The sequence below is a fragment of the Carcharhinus amblyrhynchos genome, chromosome 24 (genome assembly GCF_965287045.1).
Source record: "Carcharhinus amblyrhynchos chromosome 24, sCarAmb.v2.hapA, whole genome shotgun sequence".
NCBI lineage: Eukaryota > Metazoa > Chordata > Chondrichthyes > Carcharhiniformes > Carcharhinidae > Carcharhinus > Carcharhinus amblyrhynchos.
This window is the reverse complement of record NC_137347.1, coordinates 2659661-2686307: the sequence shown is the minus strand read 5'-3', so window position 1 is coordinate 2686307 and position 26647 is coordinate 2659661. Positions and strand designations below refer to the sequence as shown.

Here is a 26647-nt window from a genome sequence, read left to right as displayed (position 1 = left end):
CATCGGTCACAGATGAGGCAACACATCGATTCATCCAGTGGAACTAAGATCTGAACACTGCCCGGCCACATAAAGCACAGCTGGTTCTTCTAAAAAGACAACAGACACATCACAAGGTGTGTCCGTCAACAGAAAAGGTGACTCATTCTTTGGGATCTCAATCTCCAAGAGGTCACTGAATATTACGAGGGGTTTTCTCGAGGAAGAAGTAATTCAGCAGGTTCCCACGGGGATGGTCACCATCTGCAGTGCCTTCTGTATCCAACACTTACTTTGTGAAGATGTGAGGGATTTGTCACTGCCCTGCCTGCCTGAGCCTACTGGATGACATCTCTGAAAGGAAGGAACTTCCTTCTGATCCTATCGACTTCCTCAGCTCCTGATGGCTGAGTTTCTACTGCTTCTACGTAAAGGCTGCAGATTGGTGCAGGAAGGACAGTGGGTCATTTAAAGGATGAACATCATCTGTATTTTCTAGGATTCTCTAAAGTATACCAACATTATCAGGATGTACATTGGTTCTGAAAATCAGAATGATCTCCTGCTGCTTGTAGCAAAGGGGAGCAATAATCCTGCCTCTGATTGGAAGGTCAATGCTGTCTGGATCTTGTAACTTTACGTCTAATGGATAAAGGGACAGGCTGAAGCCAGTCAAGATCAGAGCCATGAACTTGGACCAATGGTCTGGATTATCTACTTCCCCCAGGAATTCTGTAGGGTTATTTTATTGTGGCTTTTCAATTCCTTGGGCTAAATGTATTTCGTAAATACTTGCTGGTCTGCAACTGCGATTAAAGTTCTTGGATTTACAGAAAGAATTGAAATGTCTACAACACCTACTGGACAGTCTTGGCACCAATGCTGGGTTCCACACCACAATGTGGACAGAGGGGAACCGGTGGATGTGGTGTTTTTAGATTTCCAAAAGGCGTTTGATAAGGTGCCTCATAAAAGGTTGCTACAGAAAGTTAGGGGGCACGGAGTTGGGGGTAAGGTGTTAGCGTGGATAGAGGATTGGCTGTCTAATAGGAGGCAGAGAGTAGGTGTCAATGGGTGCTATTCGGATTGGCGGTAGGTGACTAGTGGAGTGCGCAGGGATTGGTGCTGGGGCCTCAGCTATTTACCATTTATATAGATGATCTGGAGGAGGGGGCTGAGTGTAGGGTGTCGAAATTTGCTGATGACACAAAGATGAGCGGAAAAGCAAATTGTGCAGAGGGTGTGGAAAGCCTGCAGAGGGATCTGGATAGGCTGAGTGAGTGGGCGAGGACCTGGCAGATGGAGTACAATGTTAGCAAGTGTGAGGCTATCCACTTTGGCAGAAATAATAGTAGGAGGGATTATTACATAAACGGTGAAAAACTGCAGCAGGCGACTGTGCAGAGGGACCCGGGGGTCCGTGTGCATGAGTCGTAAAAACCCAGTCTGCAGGTGCAGCAGGTGATCAAGAAGGCGAATGGGATGTTGGCCTTTATAGCGAGGGGGATAGAATATAAAAGCAGGGAGGTCTTGCTGCAACTGTACAGGGCACTGGTGAGGCCGCAGATGGAGTACTGTGTGCAGTTTTGGTCGCCGCACTTGCGGAAGGATATATTGGCCTTGGAGGGAGTGCGGAGGAGGTTTACTAGGCTGATACCGGAGATGAGGGGGTTGGACTATGAAGAGAGACTAAATAGACTGGGTCTGTACTCGTTGGAGTTTAGAAGGATGAGGGGGGATCTTATAGAGACGTATAAGATAATGAAGGGGATGGATAGGGTAGAGGTAGAGAGATTCTTCCTGCTTAGAAAGGATAACAGGACTAGAGGGCACAGCCTCAAGATAAGCAGGGGGGCAGTTTAGATCGGAGTTGAGGAGGAACTTCTTCACTCAAAGGGTGGTGAGTCTCTGGAATTCTCTGCCCGTTGAAGTGGTGGAGGCTACCTCGCTGAATATATTTAAGTCACGGGTAGATAGGTTTCTGATAGACAGGGGAATTAAGGGTTATGGGGAGAAAGCGGGAAAGTGGAACTGATCCACTTCAGATCAGCCATGATCTTATTGAATGGCGGGGCAGGCTCGAAGGGCTAGATGGCCTACTCCTGCTCCTATTTCTTATGTTCTTAATGCAAGTGTCTCCAAGTGGCTGCTGGCGTGGAGTTTCCTTTCATTGGTTGGATGAGCATTCATATGGGCGGGGCTGCCTATGGGCTTACCCAATCATGAAGCCATGAATTTTAATCAGTGTTTGAACCTTGGTCTGCCTGGTGTATTTGATCCAATGTAAGAACAGTTTTGGTCTGTGGAAAGTTGGAGAGTTTTTTTTTATCCCAGACACCCATGACTATGCGATCACAGATTAGCTCACCCTTCAGTGCCCTGTATCTGCAAGGAGTAGCTTGGTGATAAAGGTCAGTTAGGATTAACTCAATGGCTTCCCTAGACTGTTGTGAGCTCTGGTTAAAACATGTTTGTTCAATTACAAAACTTTGCATTGAGTTAAAAATAGATGTCTAGGGACCAAGTGCCAAACCCTGAGTCCTAGATGGAGGGACACATCAGCTGTAGAGAGGCAGAGAAAGCTGTGTGGAGCAGAAGAACAGTATGGATTACTTGGATTGAATGGTCTATTTATGTGCTCCAAATATTATGCAATTCTGACAGTACATATATCTATGTACATGTAAAAGGGTAATATTACAAATTTGTGTCTTTTGCATATTGCGGCTGGGATTCTTCCAAAACAAATCTAAGTGCCCAACAAGCGGGAAAATGGGAGAATTTCCTGCCCGTTTTTGGGCATATTTTACCAAAACGAATCTCCAACACTCTGTGCAATGTACAGGTAAGTAGGAAGTCTCACAACACCAGGTTTAAATCCAACCTACTATCAAATAAACTGGTTGGACTTAAACCTGATGTTGTGAGACTCCTTACTGTGTTTACCCCAGTCCAATGCCGGCATCTCCACATCATGGTTACTATCGACACTGCAAACTGCCGGATCCAAGTGGAGAGGATCTCCAAGAAGATTGCTCATATCGACACACACATCAAATTTTTACAAAGATGCAAGAAAACAGACAAGATACCGAATGGGATTACTATCCAATAAACCTGTTGGACTTTAACCTGGTGTTGTGAGACTTCTTACTGTGTTTACCCCAGTCCAACGCCGGCATCTCCACATCAGGTAAGTAGGAGGGAGGCTCTCATCCTGCCCAAAAAAGCCGGCTGCATTGTGCTGATGAGGCCGCTGCGCATGCACTGATCTATTGGTGCGGTGATCAGTGTGTCTACACTACCCGCCCCTCACCCCCCCACCTCCCCGATCGCTCCCTCACACTCTGCCCCTCCGATCTCACTTGCAGAGTAACAGTGGGATCGCCTCTTTCCACTGACATGCCTCTTTTGCCCCACTCCATGGGCAGTGCCAGGGTGCAAGGCTGGCACTGCCCAGGGGCACAACATCCCCTTGCCCTCAACCTACTGGCGGGGGGGTGGGGGGGCCTCAATGGTCTCTGCTCCCACCTGCAGAGTGAAGGTACCTGTTTCCTGTTAGTGGGGAGCAGTTATAAATCGCACTGGTGGGAACTACTCCTGGTGTGGGGGGAGACGCTAGCAGGCCCTCTAATCAAACGGAAATGTCACTTTTGGTGATATTTCTATATGATAATTAGCTTTGTGCCGATTTCCAGCACAGGAGCTGATTGCACTAAAAAATAAGAGGTTGCTCGAGCAGCGTAACAGATCGGGAGAATCCCGCACTGACCACTTCTTGGGAACTCTGTGACACAACCCTGTGATATTCCGTGAAAGGATAAAATTCCCAAGAAGCACATTTCCGAATTGTTGATGTGCTCCCAGCAGACAATGTCTGTACAAGGACTGGGAGTTTGTAACATTCGCCTAGGGTGACATATACTGGCAAAATGATTAGCCAAGGATTTGTTCAAATAGAAACCAAATTATACTGGGACTTTTTAATTGACACTTACATCTCAAAGAAAATCTGTCCTAATTAGAGACTCGAAACCAAGTTTCAAACCCCAAATCGATGGCAGCGTTCGAACTGGAAAGGGAATATGTAATTTACTAGGTTAGAATTTATCCTTTCATGGGACACAGAGGTTAAAACTCGTCTGTGTCAATGGGTTGGAAACAATGTTCCCTCCAGACTGCGTGGAGCTGTGACCAAACAGCAATCCGGGATGTACCATACAAAGAACAAACAGCTCTCGCAGCCTACCTTTACATGAAAACATACAGCAACCGCAGAGGGATTTCCCATTGTAACAAACAGACCACTCAGAAATATGGGAGGAAGGTAGATACAGCACAGGGTCAGATAAAAAATAAACCCATTTATGTAACACTGTCCATGAATCTATTATCAGATTTCTCCAGTTATTTTTTCTTTTCCAACCTGGTGTCCTCTACAAGGGAATGTTACTCTGTATCTAACCCCGTGCTGTACCTGTCCTGGGAGTGTTTGATGGGGACAGTGTAGAGGGAGCTTTACTCTGTATCTAACCCTGTGCTGTACCTGTCCTGGGAGTGTTTGATGGGGGACAGTGTAGAGGGAGCTTTACTCTGTATCTAACCCCGTGCTGTACCTGTCCTGGGAGTGTTTGATGGGGACAGTGTAGAGGGAGCTTTACTCTGTATCTAACCCCGTGCTGTACCTGTCCTGGGAGTGTTTGATGGGGACAGTGCAGAGGGAGCTTTACTCTGTATCTAACCCCGTGCTGTACCTGTCCTGGGAGTGTTTGATGGGTACAGTGTAGAGGGAGCTTTACTCTGTATCTAACCCCATGCTGTACCTGTCCTGGGAGTGTTTGATGGGGGGACAGTGTAGAGGGAGCTTTACTCTGTATCTAACCCCGTGCTGTACCTGTCCTGGGAGTGTTTGACGGGGACAGTGTAGAGGGAGCTTTACTCTGTATCTAACCCCGTGCTGTACCTGTCCTGGGAGTGTTTGATGGGGGACAGTGTAGAGGGAGCTTTACTCTGTATCTAACCCCGTGCTGTACCTGTCCTGGGAGTGTTTGATGGGGCGACAGTGTAGAGGGAGCTTTACTCTGTATCTAACCGTGTGCTGTACCTGTCCTGGGAGTGTTTGATGGGGACAGTGTAGAGGGAGCTTTACTCTGTATCTAACCCCGTGCTGTACCTGTCCTGGGAGTGTTTGATGGGGGGACAGTGTAGAGAGAGCTTCACTCTGTATCTAACCCCGTGCTGTACCTGTCCTGGGAGTGTTTGATGGGGGACAGTGTAGAGGGAGCTTTACTCTGTATCTAACACAGGTACATCAGATTCTGCTCTTTGGGTTATTCATTATGTTCTGAGTTCCTTGAATTCTGCTCTTAGGATCTCTCATTGAATGTGCGTCTGATTGATTTAACCCCTCCTTTGAAACTGGCGTAAGGATACAGAGAGGAAGCTTGCATCGCCAGACCAGGTGATACTGCACCTTTCTGCTCCACTTGCCTCATGTTTGTGTTTTGCTGTTCCATCAGGAACAGTAACGCAGACACGAGCTGCTCTGGACCCTCGGGAATGTGTCAGCAGAGGAACTGAAAATTATTGATAATCAGAACCTTTTGTTTTGGTTTTATTTTCTAGTCGAACCATCGGGAGTGCGGATATCCAGGCCTTCCCGGGATGCCTGGACCTCCGGGTGAAACAGGTGTGAAAGGAGAACAGGTAAGGACATAGTGATGTAAAGAGGCAATGCTGATGATAGAAAGGAGAAAGGCAGAGGAATATAAACTAACCAAGACAGGGGAGAAAGGTCAGAGTGAAAAACCTGAAAGAAGATGTGTCTTGTTGTTTGGACCAGCACACATGGGAGCACAGGTTTGCTGGGCCTGGTACAGTCCAGTAAGAGCTGTTTAGACAAGTCTTTCACCTCCATACTCCCTTCTCCTCTCAAGCTTATCATGACTTTTTTGCCCTCTTCATCCTTTGCCGTAGCCATTCGCTCTCCTTCCTGCATTGGAACAGGATGAGGCCATTCAACCCCTCACATTGTCTGCTACTCAATGAGATCATTGTTCCTCTGTACCCAAACTCCATCCATATCCCTTCATACCCTTGGTTGGCAAGAAGCTTATCAATCTCTGCTCTGATTGAAGTGTCTCCCTGTTTCCCTTCTGAATAGCCCCTCATGATATTAAAGTTATGACCCCCTTCTCCTGAAATTCCACACCAATGATCCTTTCAAACCAGCCCATCAATTTGTTTCAAATCCCTCAATCAAAGCAGCCACTAACTTTCTGCAGTTCAGGAAATACAAGACTTGACTTCATGATCTCACCTCACTGTCTCACCTCTCATCCTCACTGTGTTAAACTGAAGATTCTTTGTTTTATCTTCCACAGAATCCTCCAGTGGTTTGACTCAAATATTCTGAAAAATCCATTGACTTCCGAGTTATGAACTTGCGGCCATCACTGCCTGTCGCATTATCTCACCTGCTTTCCTCTTCCTCCTGCCTCTTTCCTTGTTTCTCAGTAATAGCTGAGAAAAAATCTGTAAGAGCCCCAGTCGCTGTGGGGTGTACACGGGCAGGAGATACAAGGCTGGTCCCGGTCTCCGAATGAAGAGGAGAGACTGGAGGGACTTCAGGATGGACTTTTGAGTCTCAGGAAATTCAGGAATGGGTGTGAGAATTGCCAAAGCTGAGGTCACAGGATCATAAATTTAAATTTTCCCTCTCACAAAGGAGCCCACATGTCTTCCCTTGGGTGGGGAAAGCTTCCAATTGGGTTCTGGGATGTGACCCCTCATGTGCGGCCTCTGACCATTGGGATCACTGTTGACAGGCTGAGGGGAGACTTGGATTTAGTATTCCACAGTATTTTCATTAGGCTAGGTGGGCTTTGGAAGCTTTGATAAGTGGCTTGGGAGATCTGTGGGAAAACCTGGTGAGGAATCCAGAACATTCTGACAAGTACAGTGTTTGGCCATGCTAAATTGTCCCTTAGAGTCCTGAGATGTGAGGGCTAGGGGATTAGAGGGGTAAATATGTGGGGTCTGAAGAGAGACTGAATAGACTGGGTCTGTACTCGTTGGAGTTTAGAAGGATGAGGGGGGATCTTATAGAGACGTATAGGATAATGAAGGGGATGGATAGGGTAGAGGTAGAGAGATTCTTCCTGCTTAGAAAGGATAGCAGGACTAGAGGGCACAGCCTCAAGATAAAGGGGGGGGCAGTTTAGATCGGAGTTGAGGAGGAACTTCTTCACTCAAAGGGTGGTGAATCTCTGGAATTCTCTGCCCATTGAAGTGGTGGAGGCTGCCTCGCTAAATATATTTAAGTCACGGGTAGATAGGTTTCTGACAGACGGGGGAATTAAGGGTTATGGGGAGAAAGCAGGAAAGTGGAACTGATCCACTTCAGATCAGCCATGATCTTATTGAATGGTGGGGCAGGCTCGAAGGGCTGGATGGCCTACTCCTGCTCCTATTCCTTATGTTCTTACATTTTGGGTGGGGGGGTGGGGAGGTTGGTAGGCTTGGGTATGAGGCCCTGTCGAAGAGTTGATGCAGTCTCGATGGGTCAGATGGCCTCCTTCTGGATTGTAGGGGTCTTATGGTTCGATGATATGACTCTAAGTGACAGCTTAGGGTCAGAAACTGCGCCAACTCAGAGTTCCTGAGCCTGAGTCAAAAATCTATCCCTTGGACTACTTAATCAGGGTAAGAGGCAACTGAGAACTGAGTTAAAAGAAATGTAGAAGATAAGTATGGAAAAAGATAACCTGGAGAAACTAAACTGTAAAAACCAAACCAGTGAAAATTAATGAGCGGGCAGTAGGAATGTTCTGGATAAATTAATAAAGGTGATTTTCCTCATCTTGCCCACCTTGTGGTTACACAGAAATGCACAGAAACAACACAGGGCTAATATTCTAATAAGAAACACTGATCTTTCTGCAGGGTTCGCCAGGTCTCCGGGGATATGCTGGACCCCCAGGACCACCTGTAAGTATTACTGCCCAGGCTGGACTCAAACCTACACAAACCCTCTACTGGTCACTCAATTCCTCCCTCAGAACATCCCCACCCAATCACTGGCTGAATTCACAGCCAGAAATCTCATCCATACAGAGAGCCCTACCCCCCCCACACACAGAGAACCCCACCCCACGCACACACACACACAGAATCCCACACACAGAGAATCCCACACACCCACACACAGAGAGAACCCCACTCCCCACACACACAGAGAACCCCACCCCACGCACACACACACAGAATCCCACACACAGAGAACCCCACCCCCACACACAGAGAGAACCCCACCCCCACACACAGAGAGAACCCCACTCCCCACACACAGAGAGAACCCCACTCCCCACACACAGAGAGAACCCCACTCCCCACACACACAGAGAGAACCCCACTCCCCGCACACAGAGAGAACCCCACTCCCCGCACACAGAGAGAACCCCACTCCCCACACACAGAGAGAACCCCACCCCCCACACACAGAGAGAACCCCACTCCCCGCACACAGAGAGAGAACCCCACTCCCCGCACACACAGAGAGAACCCCACTCCCCACACACAGAGAGAACCCCACTCCCCACACACAGAGAGAACCCCACTCCCCACACACAGAGAGAACCCCACTCCCCACACACAGAGAGAACCCCACCCCCCACACACAGAGAGAACCCCACTCCCCACACACAGAGAGAACCCCACTCCCCACACACAGAGAGAACCCCACTCCCCACACACAGAGAGAACCCCACTCCCCACACACAGAGAGAACCCCACTCCCCGCACACAGAGAGAGAACCCCACTCCCCGCACACAGAGAGAGAACCCCACTCCCCGCACACACAGAGAGAACCCCACTCCCCACACACAGAGAGAACCCCACTCCCCACACACAGAGAGAACCCCACTCCCCACACACAGAGAGAACCCCACTCCCCACACACAGAGAGAACCCCACTCCCCACACACAGAGAGAACCCCACTCCCCACACACAGAGAGAACCCCACCCCCCACACACAGAGAGAACCCCACTCCCCACACACAGAGAGAACCCCACTCCCCACACACAGAGAGAACCCCACTCCCCACGCACAGAGAGAACCCCACTCCCCGCACACAGAGAGAACCCCACTCCCCACACACACAGAGAGAACCCCACCCCCCACACACACAGAGAACCCCACCCCCCACACACAGAGAGAACCCCACTCCCCGCACACAGAGAGAACCCCACCCCCGCGCGCACACAGCCACAATCTGTCCCATTCTACTGGCTGAGAGAACGATCAAAGGGTTACTGTAGAGTAATGAAGGAGAACCTGCGTTCAGTGTCAGTAACCAGACGGTGTAGGTTTAAGATCGTTCTCAGCGGGAGCAGAGAGGGGGGCAGGATTGTTTCCCACGGTGAGTTGTTACATCCTGGAGTGGGTGTCCCGATCACCTGGGACACAAGATTCAAATCAGTGATAGATGGCAGATGAAATTCAGTGTGGAGAAGGCGGAGGAGATGCGTTTTGGTTGGAAGAACAATAATATAAACCTCCTGTAAAGGGAGTGCGGGAGCAGAGGGAGCTGGGTGTATCTGTACACAAATCATTGAATGTGGCAGGATAGGTGGAGAGTGCGGTTCTCTGAACTTTATGGATTTATCCTGTTTCAGCAGAATTTAGTACTAATTAACTGTTCCTGTCTCTTTAGGGCCCCCCTGGATTCCCCGGGAGTCCCGGAACCTCAGGCCTACCTGTAAGTATCCACTCAGCAAAGTTTTGATTTTGAGTGGCAGGCGGGACTGGAAAATCCCAGCCATTGTCTCACTTTGTGAATACATCGGAAACAGACTAAAGATTTATTTCTAGTCTCCTCCTTCACCAACTTTCTGTGAGGCATTTGTACCTTCTTCTCCTCTCCCCTCTCTCTCCCTTCCCCTCCCTCTTTTCTCCTGTCCCTTTGCCCCTCTTCTCCTCCCCTCATCTTTCCCTCCCCTTCTCTCTCCCTCCCCTTCTCTCTCCCTCCCCTTCTCTCTCCCTCCCCTTCTCTCTCCCTCCCCTTCTCTCTCCCTCCCCTTCTCTCTCCCTCCCCTTCTCTCTCCCTCCCCTTCTCTCTCCCTCCCCTTCTCTCTCCCTCTCTTTCTCTTCTCCCTCTCCCTTCTCCCTCTCCCTTCTCCCTCTCCCTTCTCCCTCTCCCTTCTCCCTCTCCCTTCTCCTTCTCCCTCTCCCCCCTCCCTCTCCCCTCTCCCTCCGCCCTCCTCCCCTCCTTGCCCTCCTCCCCTCCTTGCCCTCCTCCCCTCCTTGCCCTCCTCCCCTCCTTGCCCTCCTCCCCTCCTTGCCCTCCTCCCCTCCTTGCCCTGAGCCTGTGTTTGCTGTTGATCCAGCAGATGCAGTAAGGTTGGAGACCTCCTGTTTCTCTCAGCCCCGATTCACCACCTCTCAACACCCTGAAGTGATTTATACACAGTGAGGTCACTTTGTAAAATCAGAAAGACAGCAGCAAACTTGTGCTCAGTAAGTTCCCGCAGACAGGAGGTGATGAGCAGAACATGGTAACTATCGGCCAAGACACAGATCTACCCCACCCCCAGCACCGTGTGACCTTCTCTAACCACGAGAATAGGGTGGCTCTTGCACATCTCGTGTGTCAGCACGGGATTTTTGGGAAGTAACTCCTGGAGTGACCCTCTTTCAGAGGGACCTGAAACCCTCCCTATCAAACTCAGAACCGTGCCTGCTGTCACTGAGTCCCGGCTGATATAGAGGCTGTGGAGTAGATCTACAGGAAGCTGGCAGGTACCCACACTCTCTCGCACTGAGGGGTGACCCTTCCTTTACCTGGTTTTGAACCTGGGCCCAATGAGACCTCTCTGTCTTGATGGGACCAGTTGCACGGTGCTGCAAGGTGCCCACCCTAATTATTCAGCACCAGAAACCTGAGACAGAGTCAGCTCAGTCCAGGGTGATGAAGAAACCTAGAAGATAGGAGCAGGGAGAGGCCATTTGGCCCCTCGTGTCTGTTCCACCATTCATTACAATCATGGCTGATCATCCAACTCAATAGCCTAATCCTGCTTTCTCCCCATAACCTTTGATCCCATTCACCCCAAGTGCTATATCCAGTTGCCTCTTGAATACATTCAATGTTTTGGCATTAACTACTTCCTGTGGGAATGAATTCCACAGGCTCACCACTCTCTGGGTGAAGAAATGTCTCCTCATCTCCATCCTAAATCCTCAGACTGTTCCCTGGTTCTGGACTACCCTACTACCAGGAATATTCTACCTGCATCTACCCTGTCTAGACCTGTTAGAATTTTATAAGTCTCTGAGGTGTCCCCCCTTCATTCGTCTGAACTCCAGTGAAAACAATCCTAACCTAGTCAATCTCTCCTCATACACCAGTCCCACCATCTCTGGTATCAGCCTGGTAAACCTTTGCACTCCCTCGAGAGCAAGAACGTCCTTCCTCAGAAAAGGAGACCAAAACTGCGCACAATACTCCAGGTGTGGCCTCACAACACATCCCTGCTCCTGTACTCGAAACCTCTCGCAATGAAGGCCAACATACCATTTGCCTTCTTTACCGCCCGCTGTATCTGCATGCTTACCTTCAGTAACTGGTGGACAAGGACACCCAGGTCCCTCTGCACACTCCCCTCTCCCATTTACACCCATTCAGGTGGTAATCTTGTTTTTGTTTCCAAAGTGAATAACCTCACATTTATCCAAATTACACTGCATCTGCCATTGATTTGCCCACTCACCCAACCTGTCCAGATCATCCTGAAGGATCTCTGCATCCTCGTCACAGTTCACCCTCCCACCCAACCTGGTATCATCTGCAAACTTTGAGATGTTACATTTAGTTCCCTCATCCAAATCATTAATATATATTGTGAATAGCTGGGGTCCCAGCACCAATCCTGTGGCTCCCCCACTAGTTACTGCCTGCCATTAATTCCGACTCTTTGTTTCCTCTCTGCCAACCAGTTTTCTATCCATCTCAATACACTTCCCTCAATCCCACGCGTTTCAATATTGCATGATAATCTCTTTCTGAAAGCCTAAATATACCACATCGACTGGTTCCCCCTTGTCAACTCTCCCAGTTACATCTTCAAAGAATTCCAACAGATTTATCAAACATGATTTCCCTTCATAAATCCATGCTGTTTTCTAAGTGGCTTGATCCCTTCACTGAGTGTCAGCCTCTTGTTGACTGAGTGTTGCGGCATCTTTGATGTGTCGTCTTAGTAACAGGGCCTTACATTTCCCAATGCAGGGCAGGGGGTGAGTTTACAATGGGGGAGAAGCTGGTACCTGGGCAGGGTTTATATGTCCAGAAACCTGTCTGGGGGAGCTTGGAGCACAAAAACCCCAGCGTCAGATTCTCATGTTGACAAAGAGTTCAGGACGTTCTTTCAAAGAAAAATATTTTTACCCACAGGGTCTTCAGGGAGAACGGGGATTACCCGGGATGACCGGACATAAAGGAGATCCGGTGAGTTCAAGCCGTCACAGCTCATTAAGATCAGATATATGGGGGTTACTGTCAGCGGGAGGGAGCTGGATTACTCCAGGATGGAGGAGCACTCTATTGGAAGCAGGGAATATAACCGGGAATGGGGAATAGCATCAGGAAAGATGCTTAATGATTTGAACAAGGATCATTGTGCAGCTAAAACAGAGCAGCCTTTCAGGATGCTTCCCAAGGGGGATTATCCCAACAAGCTCACTGGGGGCACAGACGTCTCTTGACTCTGACAAAGGGTCATCCAGACTTGAAACGTTGGCTCCATTTTCTCCCCACAGATGCTGTCAGACCTGCTGCTGTTTTCTGTGTTTTGTTTCAGATTTGTTCCAGCATCCTCAGTATTTGCTTTTATCGTCTCTTGTCTGTCCTGTGGAGTTCTCCATTCACAGTAGGACAGACTTGTCCTCAGGGGCTACAAGGAGAACAGAAGCTGCCTTGCAAGCCTCCCCCACCAGAAGAAGCTGCTCTCCTTGTGAGGTCCAGCCACTCTGAGTAACCGCACTGTGATGTGTTTGTCTCCTAGGGACCTCCCGGCCCCTCCGGATACCCGGGATCGGTGGGAATGCCAGGTCTCCCGGTAAGTCCTCGCAGTGGAGAGTGTCTGTGAAACGAGCACACAAATTGGGCAGGAGTTCAATATTCTTCCGCAGTTGAGATGTGATTTTGAGTTGGAGAGTGTTCGACTTGCAAACCGTGTGTTACTGGGAAGATCCCAGATTGAAAATCAGTCCCAGTCAGTATCCAGTGTTTCTCCCCTCCCCAGGCTGGAGAATACAGCTGTGAGCATCATAGTATGTGGTGGTCTCGTGCTCGAGTAGTTGTGTTGTCTCTTGGTCAGACGTGTACAATAGAACATGGGGGGGTGACCTGAGAGGCAAGTGAAACAAGAGTTTCTATTTCGTGGTGTTTCTGTCCCGGCCCTTTGTATGACTGAGGTAGTGATCGAACTTTCAGCCTCGACTCAGACCACCCCACATCACATAGGATGGAGCAAACAAATATAGCACAATGTTAACCATAAATTGGTGCTAGATTGCAGAAGAGAGAGTAGACGTAGGACTGGCATTGTAAATAGTAAAAGATTAGAGCTTCCATAGATGTTGACTGCATCTAGGGTTCACTTAACATTGAAAGGAAAGTGTAGAGGGAGCTTTACTCTGTATCTAACCCCGTGCTGTACCTGTCTTGAGAATGTTTGATGGGGGACAGTGTAGAGGGAGCTTTACTCTGTATCTAACCCCATGCTGTACCTGTCCTGGGAGTGTTTGATGGGCGGACAGTGTAGAGGGAGCTTTACTCTGTATCTAACCCTGTGCTGTACCTGTCCTGGGAGTGTTTGATGGGGGAACAGTGTAGAGGGAGCTTTACTCTGTATCTAACCCTGTGCTGTACCTGTCCTGGGAGTGTTTGATGGGGACAGTGTAGAGGGAGTTTTACTCTGTATCTAACCCCGTGCTCTACCTGTCCTGGGAGTGTTTGATTGGGACAGTGTAGAGGGAGCTTTACTCTGTATCTAACCCCGTGCTGTACCTGCCCTGGGAGTGTTTGTTGGGGACAGTGTAGAGGGAGCTTTACCCTGTATCTAACCCCAAGCTGTACCTGTCCTGGGAGTGTTTGATGGGGGACAGTGTAGAGGGAGCTTTACTCTGTATCTAACCCCCTGGTGTACCTGTCCTGGGAGTGTTTGATAGGGACAGTGTAGAGGGAGCTTTACTCTGTCTCTAACCCCGTGCTCTACCTGTCCTGGGAGTGTTTGTTGGGGACAGTGTAGAGGGAGCTTTACTCTGTATCTTACCCCGTGCTGTACCTGCCCTGGGAGTGTTTGATGGGGACAGTGTAGAGGGAGCTTTACTCTGTATCTAACCCTGTGCTGTACCTGTCCTGGGAGTGTTTGATGGGGGACAGTGTAGAGGGAGCTTTACTCTGTATCTAACCCTGTGCTGTACCTGTCCTGGGAGTGTTTGATGGGGACAGTGTAGAGGGAGCTTTACTCTGTATCTAACCCCTTGCTGTACCTGCCCTGGGAGTGTTTGTTGGGGACAGTGTAGAGGGAGCTTTACCCTGTATCTAACCCCAAGCTGTACCTGTCCTGGGAGTGTTTGATGGGGGACAGTGTAGAGGGAGCTTTACTCTGTATCTAACCCCCTGGTGTACCTGTCCTGGGAGTGTTTGATAGGGACAGTGTAGAGGGAGCTTTACTCTGTATCTAACCCCATGCTGTACCTGTCCTGGGAGTGTTTGATGGGGGGACAGTGTAGAGGGAGCTTTACCCTGTATCTAACCCCGTGCTGTACCTGCCCTGGGAGTGTTTGTTGGGGACAGTGTAGAGGGAGCTTTACTCTGTATCTAACCCCGTGCTGTACCTGTCCTGGGAGTGTTTGATGGGGACAGTGTAGAGGGAGCTTTACTCTGTATCTAACCCCTTGCTGTACCTGTCCTGTGAGTGTTTGATGGGGGACAGTGTAGAGGGAGCTTTACTCTGTATCTAACCCTGTGCTGTACCTGTCCTGGGAGTGTTTGATGGGGGACAGTGTAGAGGGAGCTTTACTCTGTATCTAACCCTGTGCTGTACCTGTCCTGGGAGTGTTTGATGGGGACAGTGTAGAGGGAGCTTTACTCTGTACCTAACCATTAGGTGTAATCCCAGCTTTTTATTTGGAGAATGGGATGTATGTGTTGTAGCTCGATCCATAATTGGCCTTTTGCCACATATACTTGAAAGTAACTGAAAAGGCGTGAGAGAGGACAAACTGGGTGGCAACTTTAAACAAGCAACAGTGTGACTGATTGGTCTTTGGCTGCCACAAGGGGTCAGTCAGGATTTATAACGAGTGGCACCAAAGTTGGGAAGTCAGAATCGGTCTAAGCGAGAAAGGCACGAACAGTTTCAAAACACGCTCACCTCTTATTGAGAAGTGTTGAGGTGATATCTATCATCTGTTACAGCCTTGTTAATGTCAGCAACTTGTTGTTCTGTGATCACTAAAACGATTGTGTTTTGGTCTGTTCCCAAGCTGACGTACGACAGTATCTCAGCAACTATGAATGTTTACATAGAAAAAGATCAAGCCCCCCCCACCCCACAACTTCCTTCCTTCAGTCCTTGCAGTGTGACCTGCCTTCGGGTTAGGGTTAAGTTTTTTCAGTAGAATTCATTTATTCTTGTATCTTGTGAAAGATACCCCCATGAATTTATTTTTAATGTTTCTTTCAGGGGCTGAAAGGAGAGAAAGGTTACTCAGGTCCACCTGGAGAGAAAGGCGAGTCGGTAAGAACAAGAACATCAGTAAATATCCACCATCTGTATCGACAAACTCAGGACCAGTGTCATTGTCCAGGCCAACTTTGCTTTTAATTATATCGATTTTCCTGTCACCTTCCCCCCTCATAATATCTGTCTTCCTTTCTGTCTCACGTGTATTTTGTTTTAAAAGTCCAGGAGATGCTTTCCTGCTCCTGTTCAAAGTGAAAAGGGAGTGGTGGTCATGTTTTTGAACCATCTCCAGTGACCCTGTGTTGGCCAGGCTGTTTCATGCCTGCTGCAAGTGGGCAGAGAATGCTTAACCCAATGGTACCTCAACCCTACAAACATCACAGAATCAACCCCGAGTTATATATAGCCAGTGGCGTTGGTCTGAAACAGGCAGTATCTCATCAGACCCAATGCAGCAACCAGAATCTCAGTGCAAATGGGTTAGTAATTGATCTAACACCATTCCAGTCTCATCTACTTGACCAGGCATTTTCTCAACTCTCTGCCTGACCTACTTTTGGGACTCAATGTGAGAGTTATTGATGCCAATTCCTTTTCAGGTTCAACCAGACTATTTGACCTCGAGTTGCATGAGCCTCTAATTCCGTTGTCCTCCCATTATCCAGACTGCCCTCTGTCTGCCTCTACACTGCCATCATTTCACAGCCAGCCTCCTCCACTCTGACATTCTGCTTCTCATTGCAGGGCCCACCCGGTCTCCCAGGCCTCCAAGGCCCAGCAGGCCCCACGGTGAGTATGCCTTGTTCTGGAATTCACTGACTAGACCGATAAGAATCGATTAGAGAAGGTAAGTTATTAGGAAAAGCAGAAATGAGACCTAACTTGTACAAATGGGCCAACTGTGGGGAAACCAGGTAGCTTCAGTGGTTTGTTAAATTGGATTAGGGGTGGAGAGGGTAAAGGGCTTGGGTAGAGACAAAGAGACGGACCATACAGCTGATGAAAGACAGTTTAGATAGTACTTCTTGCAAATATTTCACAATTCATATGTATCATCCCAAGCCAGATTTTTTTTCTGCTTTTGACTGTCAGTTGGGTGTGAAGTTTAACCCAGTCTCCTAGATGTTGAGATGCAGGTTGGTTTCTGCAGTGACGTTCACTCAGAGTCAGACGCCTTGTTAACACTGACTGCCCAAGGAGATGGACAACCTGGGTCAGGATGCTGGGGGTCTGCCAGTGGCTGTGGGGTCTCACCTCAGCGTGAGTCACTGATTTTACTAACCAGAGAATGAATTGACAGCACGGATCCCTGGGTCCTGATAGATTTCACCTGAGACTCTGAAAATAGATAGTTAGTAAGATAGTTGATGAGTTGCTTTTAATTTTCCAAATACATTAGTTTGGGGAAGGTTCCATTAGATTGGAAAATAGCCAATGTAACTCCATCATTTAAAAAGGGAGAAAGACAGAAAGCAGGAAACTACAGGCCAGTTAGACTAACATCCGTCATATGGAAAATGCTAGAAGCTATTATGAAGGCTATTATAGCACTTGGATAACATCAGTGCTGGGATCTGAACTGTTCACAACTTATATAAATGATTTGGATGAAAGGATTGAAGGTAGGGTTGTTAAATTTACTGATGCTGCAAAGATAGGGAAGAAAATAAATTCTGAAGAGAACATAAAGAGGCTACAAAAGGATTAGGTGAGTGGGCAAAGATTTGCCCCTTTGCAATAGGTGAATGTTTATCGGGGGTAGGCGGGAATGTGAAATTAAGGATACGATCAGGTCAGTCATGAGCTTATTGAATAGTGGAGCAGGCTTGAGGGCCAAGAGGCCTACTCCCCATCCTAGTTCCTGTGTTCAGATGTGTTCCCTCAAGTGTAAATCTGTCTTATGTGCCCAAGTCATCCAGACCATAAGCACAACCTCTGGAGGAAAAGTATCATCATCTGACCCACAGCAAACATCTCCCTGCATCAGCCAGTCACTGAGAGAGAGGACAATGTAGCTTGTTTTTTATCTGTACATGGGATCACCACTGATTGGGCCAGCATTTATTGCCTGTACCTGAGGGCATTTAAGAGTCAACCACCAAGGGCCAAGTCTCACCTCCCTGCATGCTCCCCGTAAGTGTAGGTCAGTGTGTGGACACGGAAATGACATTGTCAAAAATCTATGCGGTCATTCTTGTGCTTGTTACAATCCCAGCTGATACGATCAGACAAGTCCGATCCCAGTGTGGAAACCAGCCTGATAGATGCTAACTTTTATTCGATTTAGCGAGAAGTTGCTGAACAGAGACTGTTGATGTACTTTTAACAAAACATTAAAACATTTACTCAACAAGAAAACATTAACCATAGTAACTTCCTCTCTCACCCCGACTATACCTTCACAGATTTGTACAGATTTATAATGGTAACAAAAGCTTCAAAATCTCTCTTATACTCTCGTATTCACAGTCAGTACACAGTCTGGCAAATCAATGGGTGAAATGTGATCAGGCACACTACACTCTGAAATCCAGTGGCAGGTGCCACCCTAAACAACTGCTCTGGATGTCTCACCACCTCCCTGCTTCCCACTCTGTGAGCTAACTGGACTCACTGGAGCTCTGTCTTTCACACAAGGGTTTCCGATTTCAACACTCAAAGCATTCGCTTTAGTCTCTCCCAAACAACACTTTTTCTCAGGCACCGTCCATAAGGATCCACCTCCAGGGTTTCATTCTCTCCCCTAGATCTCCATGTACATTCCAGCTTCCCCTTTCACACACTTTCTCAGGTATTCAGATGTACCCACAGAACATCACTGCTTCACAGGCCTATTTTACTTTAAGTCGTCTTCCTTTAGTTTTCTGAGTTGAAACTTGGAGCCTTCCTTTGCTCCTCACCCTTCACTTTACTGAACAGGACCTTTTCACACAGGGGAATTAAGGGTTATGGGGAGAAAGCGGGAAAGTGGAACTGATCCACTTCAGATCAGCCATGATCTTATTGAATGGCGGGGCAGGCTCGAATGGCTAGATGGCCTCCTCCTGCTCCTATTTCTTATGTTCTTATGTTTCCGGATTCCTGTTCTTTTCCTTTGACTTAACTTAAGGGTTTCCTTGGGATCTTTCTCTTTTTTTTTGAACGTGCAGTTCCCTCTCCCAGTAGACTGCTAACAATTTGGTATCTCCCTTAAGATCCAGAACTCAGTCGATGTTCACCATTCCACTAACTTTAGAGAAACCCTTTGACTAAGATTCTTTGACTTATTTTCCTCAGCAGCCTGGTAGTATTGTCCAACGAGAGACAGAGATTTAAACTGCTCCTTTCACCTTACAGCATCATCACCAACTGAACAAAAAACACTTCTGTCTCTATGGGCTCCTTGTTCCTTGGTAATATAGGTTTTCCTACTATCAGTGCTGTAAAACCTCATAAAAATGCAGGAATATTTTAAAGTGAAATCAAAATCAACTCCCTGTGTTCCTAACACACAAATACGGAACAAAGAACAATACAACACAGGGACAGGCCCTTCGGCCCTCCAAGTCTGCACTGTTCCTAACTGGACCATCCATTTGTATCTCTCTATTCCTAGTCTATTCATGTGGCTATCTAGATAAGTCTTGAATGATCCTAGCGCGTCTGCCTCAACACCTTACTTGGCAGTGCATTCTAGGCCCCCAGCACCCTCTGTATAAAATACGCCCCTCGCATATCTGTATTGGACCTTGCCCCCCTCACCTTGAACTTGTGACCCCTTGTGCTTGTCATTTCTGACCTGGGGAAAAGTTTCCCACTGTTCACCTTATCTATGCCCTTCATAATTTTATATACCTCTATTAGGTCGCCCCTTATTCTCTGTCTTTCCAGAGAAAACAATCCTAGTTTACCCAATCTCTCCTCATAGCTAATACCCTCCATACCAGACAACATCCTGGTAAACCTTTTCTGCACTCTCTCCAAAACCGCCACGTCCTTCTGGTAGTGTGGCACCCAGAAATGGACACAGTATTCCAGATGTGACCTAACCAACGTTCTATATGACTGCAAATCATATGCCAACTTTTATACTCTATGCCCTGTCCAATAAAGGCAAACATAACATATGCCTTCTTTACCACCTTCTCCACCTGTGCTGCCACTTTTAAGGATCTGTGGACCTGCACACCGAGGTCCCTCTGTGTGTCTATACTCCTGATGGTTCTACCATTTATTGTATAGCTCTCCCCTGCATTAGATCTACCAAAGTGCATCACTTTGCATTTATCTGGATTAAATTCCATCCACCATTTCTCCGCCCAATTTTCCAGCCTATCTATATACTGCTGTATTTTCTGACAATGTTCATCATTATCCGCAACTCTAGCAATCTTTGTGTCGTCTGCAAACTTACTGATCACACCGGTTACACCTTCTTCCAAATCATTTATATATGTCCCAGTACAGAGCCCTGCGGAATATAAGGTTCATGGTGGGAGATATAGGAGGGATGTCCGAGGTAGATTCTTTACTCAGAGAGTGGTTGGGGTGTGGAATAGACTGCCTGCTGTGATAGTGGAGTCGGACACTTTAGGAACTTTCAAGCGGTTATTGGGTAGGCACATGGAGCACTCCAGAATGATAGGGAGTGGGATAGCTTGATCTTGGGTTCGGACATAGCTTGGCACAACATCGAGGGCCAAAAAGCCTGTACTGTGCTGTACTGTTCTATGTTCTATTAACACCACTAGTCACAGACCTCCAATTACAAAAAGACCCCTCCATTGCTAATCTCAGTCTTCTATAGCCAGATCTGTACCCAGCTAGCTAGTTCACCTTTTATCCTGTGAGATTTAACCTTTTGCACCAGCCTGCCATAAGGGACCTTGTCAAACGCTTTACTAAAATCCATACAGACAACATTCACAACCCTTCCCTCATCAATCATTTTGTCACCTCCTCAAAAAACTCAATCAAATTTATGAGGCATGACCTCCCTTGTACAAAACTATGCTGTCTATCGCTAATGGGACTATTCAGTTCTAAAGTGTATAGATCCTATCTCTAAGAATCTTCTCCAACAATTTCCCTACCATGGACGTCAAGCTCACTGGCCTATAATTACCCGGGTTATCCTTGCTACCCTTCTTAAATATTGGGACCACGTTTGCAGTCCTACAGAAATATAAATTAAACTGAAGCTTATTCCTGACACCCACAAAATATAACTTAAAGCTAGATCTAATTCCTCAATTCCCGCGCTCCATGTTACTTATTAATTTAATCTGTGCAGAATCCAAATCTGATTTGTGGAGATTTTAAGACAACTTGGTCCTCAAAAGCAGGTAAAGCAGCTTGATTATTAGATAGTTTAATCATTGGGTTTAATTCACTGATGTGGGAGATGGTGTTTTGAAACAGACGTTAATCCTCTTTCCCTCGCTTTGGAATCTGGTAAAGAGTTTGGGAAGGTGTAAACTGTTCTACGTTAACATTCATTAATATAAAGACCTGACACTTGCTTTAACTGAATAATTAATAAACTATTTATTTTAATCAACCAGGAACTTTAACTAAACCAGTAACATTTTAATTAAAGGATGGCTCGACTCAAATTCTGTTCAGATAAACACATGGACCATTCATTACCAAAACAGTAATAACAGAATTTTAGTCAGTCTCAGAGAAGTTATGCAACCAGGTGTGATAGTGTTCGGAAAGTTTTTGGAGTTCTTCGGTAGGTGTCTGTATGCGCTGTCTAATTTGGTACTTTTTGCTGATTAGAGGGTGAGTTATCCTAAGACTTGTCTGAAGCTAACAGAGTTGAAAACTAACTGCTCCAGTTGATCTACCTGCCCTGAAATGCCTTTAACTGCTTCAGTTAATCTGACTCTGGCCCTGACTTGAGAGATGTTCTCACTAACTGAACGGTAGTCACTGAAGACAGGTAGCTGAGTTCCTGTTTATATTCCGGATGATCTATCCATTCCTGTTACTGGATTGGTCTGAGGTTGAAAAAAAAACAGTAAATTCAAATCTGATAGGTTCCCTTTAGCTGAGTGTTTTCTTCAAACTCATAGGCTAACAAAGTGCAAAAACCTGCAGAGCCTGTTTCCAAGGCAACCCCATTGTCTGGCTTTTGGTACAACAATGTTGCACTCTTTGTACCCTGTGTGCCTTGTATTTAAACATTCAAGCCCCGAATACCAAACCAGCTTTTAAAGGGACCCCACACTGTTGTTCTCCTTTTTGGGCGGCACAGTGATTAAAACTGCTGCTTCACAGCTCCAGGGACCTGGGTTTGATTCCCAGCTCGGGTCAGTGTCTGTGTGGAGTTTGCACATTCTCCTCGTGTCTGTGTGGGTTTCTTCTGGGTGCTTCAGTTTCCTCCCACAGTCCAAAGATTAGGTTGATTGGCCATACTATAAATTAGTGTCTATTGTGGTATTCGTGTCACAATCAAAGATTCATAAAAGATTGACCATATTGAATGAGCATTGGTGGGCTGTTTCTCCACAGAGAGCTGTTACTATTTTCATGTCAGTTTATGGGGTAACTACATGGTCTGGTCCGGGCACAGTGAGACATTGGGTGTTGATCAAGGGGTAACCAGCTGACCCTAAAGGAAAATACAGTAAGAAGTCTCACAACACCAGGTTAAAGTCCAACAGGTTTATTTGGTCGCACGAGCCACTAGCTTTCGGAACACTGCTCCTTCATCGGGTGAGTGGGAGTCGTGTTCACAAAAAGGGCATATAAAGACACAAACTCAATTTACGAATAGGAAAATGAGATGGGAACTGAGAGCAGGCTGAGAAGCTGGGTGTGGGGAATCGTGTAGCAGCAGTTATTAAAGGGCTACTGATTACCCTGAGTTTCAGTTTTAAAAAAAAAAGTGGCTCCTACTCAAAACACCAAAATCTCAATGCGGTGTTGCTGATGCTGGAGCAGGAGGGTCTGTCACATGTGGTGGAGGGGGACGTCACCCCCTCAGAGAAATGTGCCTGTCACAAACTGCACTTGGCATCAGGAGCACCGTTGAGGTGGATTGTGGGTATATTCCGTCCCCAGATAGATAATGAACCTCTGGCACTCCAATTTTGACCCCCACTCAGGATGATCTGTGGATGACCAGGCCCCCTGCCTGAGAATGACTATGTTGAAGAGTTTGCAGCCTAATTTAAACCCAGTGTATTTGTAATGACGGGCATGGTGATGAGGATCTGCTCTAAGTGTGTGACCGATAAGGCAGCTCTTCTGATGCAAGCATTCATTGAGCAGAAATACAATTAAGAAATCAGAGTTCAACACGAAAGGCCAATTCTCCAATCGAAGCCTCCCTCTAGTGAATTTGTAACGAGTGTTAAACCTTTCTGCTTTTCTGTTTCCTTTGACAGGGTCCCAAAGGTGGCCCAGGAGTACCGGGCTCTCGAGGCGAGAAGGGAGATCAAGTAAGTAGGGCTTCTGATTGTAATTATTGACAGAACTGTGGGCAAACTGTCCCCTAGTGACCAACCAACCTCATGAGGATTGCAGTTCCAAGCATTGTACCCTGTCTCTGATCAACGAGCTCAACATGAGTGCTCTGTCCTACTGGAGATGTGGGTGAGGCAGCTTTAAGGCTGCCACTCCTACCTAGGCCTCAGGCTCCTGACAGAGCTTCAGACCGTTGACATTGACTAGAATACAACTTTCATCATTAATCTACCCATTGACAAAGCCTCCCTCTGACAGAGATTGGAAGGATGCATTGGAGTGCTGTCCATTCTTAATGGAACACAATGTGTCCCAAACCAGAGGGATGGTCTGTCTAATGTAGAGTCTTAACCCGTATGGGTTAGAACAAGGATCGTGACCTTCAAAATTCGAAGCAGGTTGTTTCGGTGAGCAGGTACTCCCTCACACAGTGCAGTGGAAAACTGGGCTTCTCGCCCATGAAGGGCTCTGGATTCTGGGGGTAAGCTGAAATCTTTGAGATTGGTTGAATCTCGTAGGGCAGGTGTATTAAGGCATACGAAGAAAGATCAGACACTGCAACTGAGATACGAATCAGCCATATGGTATCCTGGCCTTCATTAATCGAGGGATTGAGTTTAGGAGTCGGGAGGTAATGCTGCAACTTTATAAGACCCTTGTCAGACCCCACTTGGAGTACTGTGCGCAGTTCTGGTTGCCTCACTACAGGAACGATGTGGAAGCTATTGAGAGGGTGCAGAGGAGATTTACAAGGGTGTTGCCTGGATTGGGAGGCATGCCTTATGAGGATAGGTTGAGGGAGCTAGGGCTCTTCTCCCTGGAGAGACGAAGGTTGAGAGGTGACCTGATAGAGGTTTATAAAATGTTGAGAGGAATAGATAGGGTGGATTCTCGGAGGCTATTTCCCAGGGCGGAAATGGTCGCTACGAGAGGACACAGGTTTAAGGTGCTGGGGAGCAGGTACAGAGGAGATATTAGGGGTAAGTTTTTCACTCAGAGGGTGGTGAGTGAGTGGAATCGGCTGCCGTCGGTGGTGGTGGAGGCGAACTCGCTGGGGTCTTTTAAGAGACTTCTGGATGAATCTAATGGGATTGGGGGTTATAGATAGGCCTGGTAGGTAGGGATATGATCAGCGCAACTTGTGGGCCGAAGGGCCTGTTTGTGCTGTGATCTAACTGAGCAACAGAACAGGTGGATGGGCTGAACAGACCTCTCCTGTTCCTAACACTTTTGAAACCAAGTGAACCCACCCCCTGAGCGTCATCAATAGCTGCTCCAGCATAGTGTGAATGGGTAACTGGGGGCAAAAAGTTGCTTATTGTGGTGAGATTGGGACACGAGGATGAGAAACAACATGGTGATATTTCCATATCCAGGGCTAATCTCTCTCTGCATTCTTTTCCAGGGGTTTCAGGGACAGCCGGGATTTCCTGGACAGCAGGTGAGTGAGACTTCACTGGAGGGTGGACAACATTTTGGGATCTGAAATATTTAGGCAGCCAGAAAATTGTATTTTTAACCTGGACTCCAAATTCCCAATAAATTAATAGTTAAAGAGTATCTGCTGAGAAGGAAAGACTTTCATCTACATAGCACCTGTCCCATCCTCAGGATGTGACAAAAATGGCCTCATGGTCAAAGAAGTATTTCTGAAGAGTTCAATCTTCTTTCCTCAGCAAACATGAGAGGCAATTAACGCTTACAGCAGTGAGATAAATCAACTATTAATTTGAGCTGTATTGACTGAGGGATAAATAGTGTAGGAAGTCTCACAACACCAGGTTAAAGTCCAACAGGTTTGTTTGGCACTAGCTTTCGGAGTCTCAGGCTCCTTCGTCAGGTAAGTGGGAGCTCTGTTCACAAACCGGGCATATCAAAACACAAACTCAATTTATAGAATAATGGTTGGAGTGTGAGTCTTTACAGGTAATTAAGTCTTAAAGGTACAGACAACGTGAGTGGAGAGACGGCCAAGCACAGGTTAAAGAGATGTGTATTGTCTCCAGCCAGGACAGTTAGTGAGATTTTGCAAGTTGTGGGAGTTACAGATAGTGCAACATGAACCCAAGCTCCCGGTTGAGGCCGTCCTCGTGTGTGGAACTTGGCTATCAGTCTCTGCTCAGCGACTCTGCGCTGTCGTGTGTCGTGAAGGCTGCCTTGGAGAACGCTTACCCGAAGGTCAGAGGCTGAATGCCCGTGACCACTGAAGTGTTCGCCAACAGGAAGGGAACAGTCTTGCCTGGTGATTGTCGAGCGATGTTCATTCATCCGTTGTTGTAGCGTCTGCATGCTCTCCCCAATGTACCATGCTTCGGGACATCCTTTCCTGCAGTGTATCAGGTAGACAACGTTGGCCGAGCTGCAAGAGTATGTACCGTGTACCTGGTGGATGGTATTCTCACCTGAGATGAGGGCATCTGTGTCGATGATCCGGCATGTCTTGCAGAGGTTGCTGTGAAAGGGTTGTGTGGTATTTTGGTCACTGTTCTGAAGGCTGGGTAGTTTGTTGCGAACAATGGTCTGTTTGAGGTTGTGCGGTTGTTTGAAGGCAAGAAGTGGGGGTGCGGGGATGGTCTTGGCGAGATGTTCATCTTCGTTGATGACATATTGAAGACTCCGGAGACTTCCCCAGAGCGGAGAAGCTACGACATCTTCTCTGGAGCCTTCAACATGTCATTGATGAAGATGAACATCTCACCAAGGCCATCCCCACACCCCCACTTCTTGCCTTCAAACAACCGCACAACCTCAAACAGACCATTGTTCGCAGCAAACTACCCAGCCTTCAGGAGAACAGTGACCACAACGCCACACAACCCTGCCACAGCAACCTCTACAAGACATGCCTGATCATTGACACGGATGACATTATCTCACGTGAGAACACCATCCACCAGGTACACGGTACATACTCTTGCAACTCGGCCAACATTGTCTACCTGATACGCTGCAGGAAAGGACGTCCCGAAGCATGGTACATTGGGGAGACCATGCAGACGCTACGACAACGGATGAATGAATTCCACTCGATATCACCAGGCAAGTCATGGGCATTCCGTCTTTGATCTTTGGGTAAGCGTTCTCCAAGGCGGCCTTCATGACTCATGACGCAGAGTCGCTGAGCAGAGACTGATGGCTAAGTTCCGCACACATGAGGACAACCTCAACCGGGATCTTGGGTTCATGTCACACTATCTGTAACCCCCACAACTTGCCTGGGTTTGCAAAATCTCACTAACTGTACTGTCTAGAGACAATACACATCTCTTTAACCTGTGCTTAACCCTCTCTCCACTCACATTGTCTGTACCTTTAAGACTTGATTACCTGTAAAGATTCGCGTTCCAACCATTATCTTGTAATTTTGTGTCTGTATGTGACCTGTTTGTGAACACAATTCCTCACTCGCCTGATGAAGGGGTCTGAGACTCCGAAAGCAAGTGCCAAATAAACCTGTT

The 26647-nt window shown here is 47.4% G+C and overlaps 1 protein-coding gene across 1 annotated transcript in view; it reads left to right on the top strand.

Moving 5' to 3' along the window:
* LOC145358007 (uncharacterized) overlaps nucleotides 1–26647 on the top strand; it is a 79471-nt gene that overhangs the window by 1602 nt on the left and 51222 nt on the right. The window contains exons 2-10 of the mRNA XM_080211684.1: nucleotides 5605–5685; nucleotides 7924–7968; nucleotides 9695–9739; nucleotides 12434–12487; nucleotides 13044–13097; nucleotides 15735–15788; nucleotides 16479–16523; nucleotides 23111–23164; nucleotides 24595–24630. Coding sequence (XP_080067810.1) covers nucleotides 5644–5685; nucleotides 7924–7968; nucleotides 9695–9739; nucleotides 12434–12487; nucleotides 13044–13097; nucleotides 15735–15788; nucleotides 16479–16523; nucleotides 23111–23164; nucleotides 24595–24630 — 429 coding nt within the window. The 5' untranslated portion in view covers nucleotides 5605–5643. The remainder of the gene's footprint in view (nucleotides 1–5604; nucleotides 5686–7923; nucleotides 7969–9694; nucleotides 9740–12433; nucleotides 12488–13043; nucleotides 13098–15734; nucleotides 15789–16478; nucleotides 16524–23110; nucleotides 23165–24594; nucleotides 24631–26647) is intronic.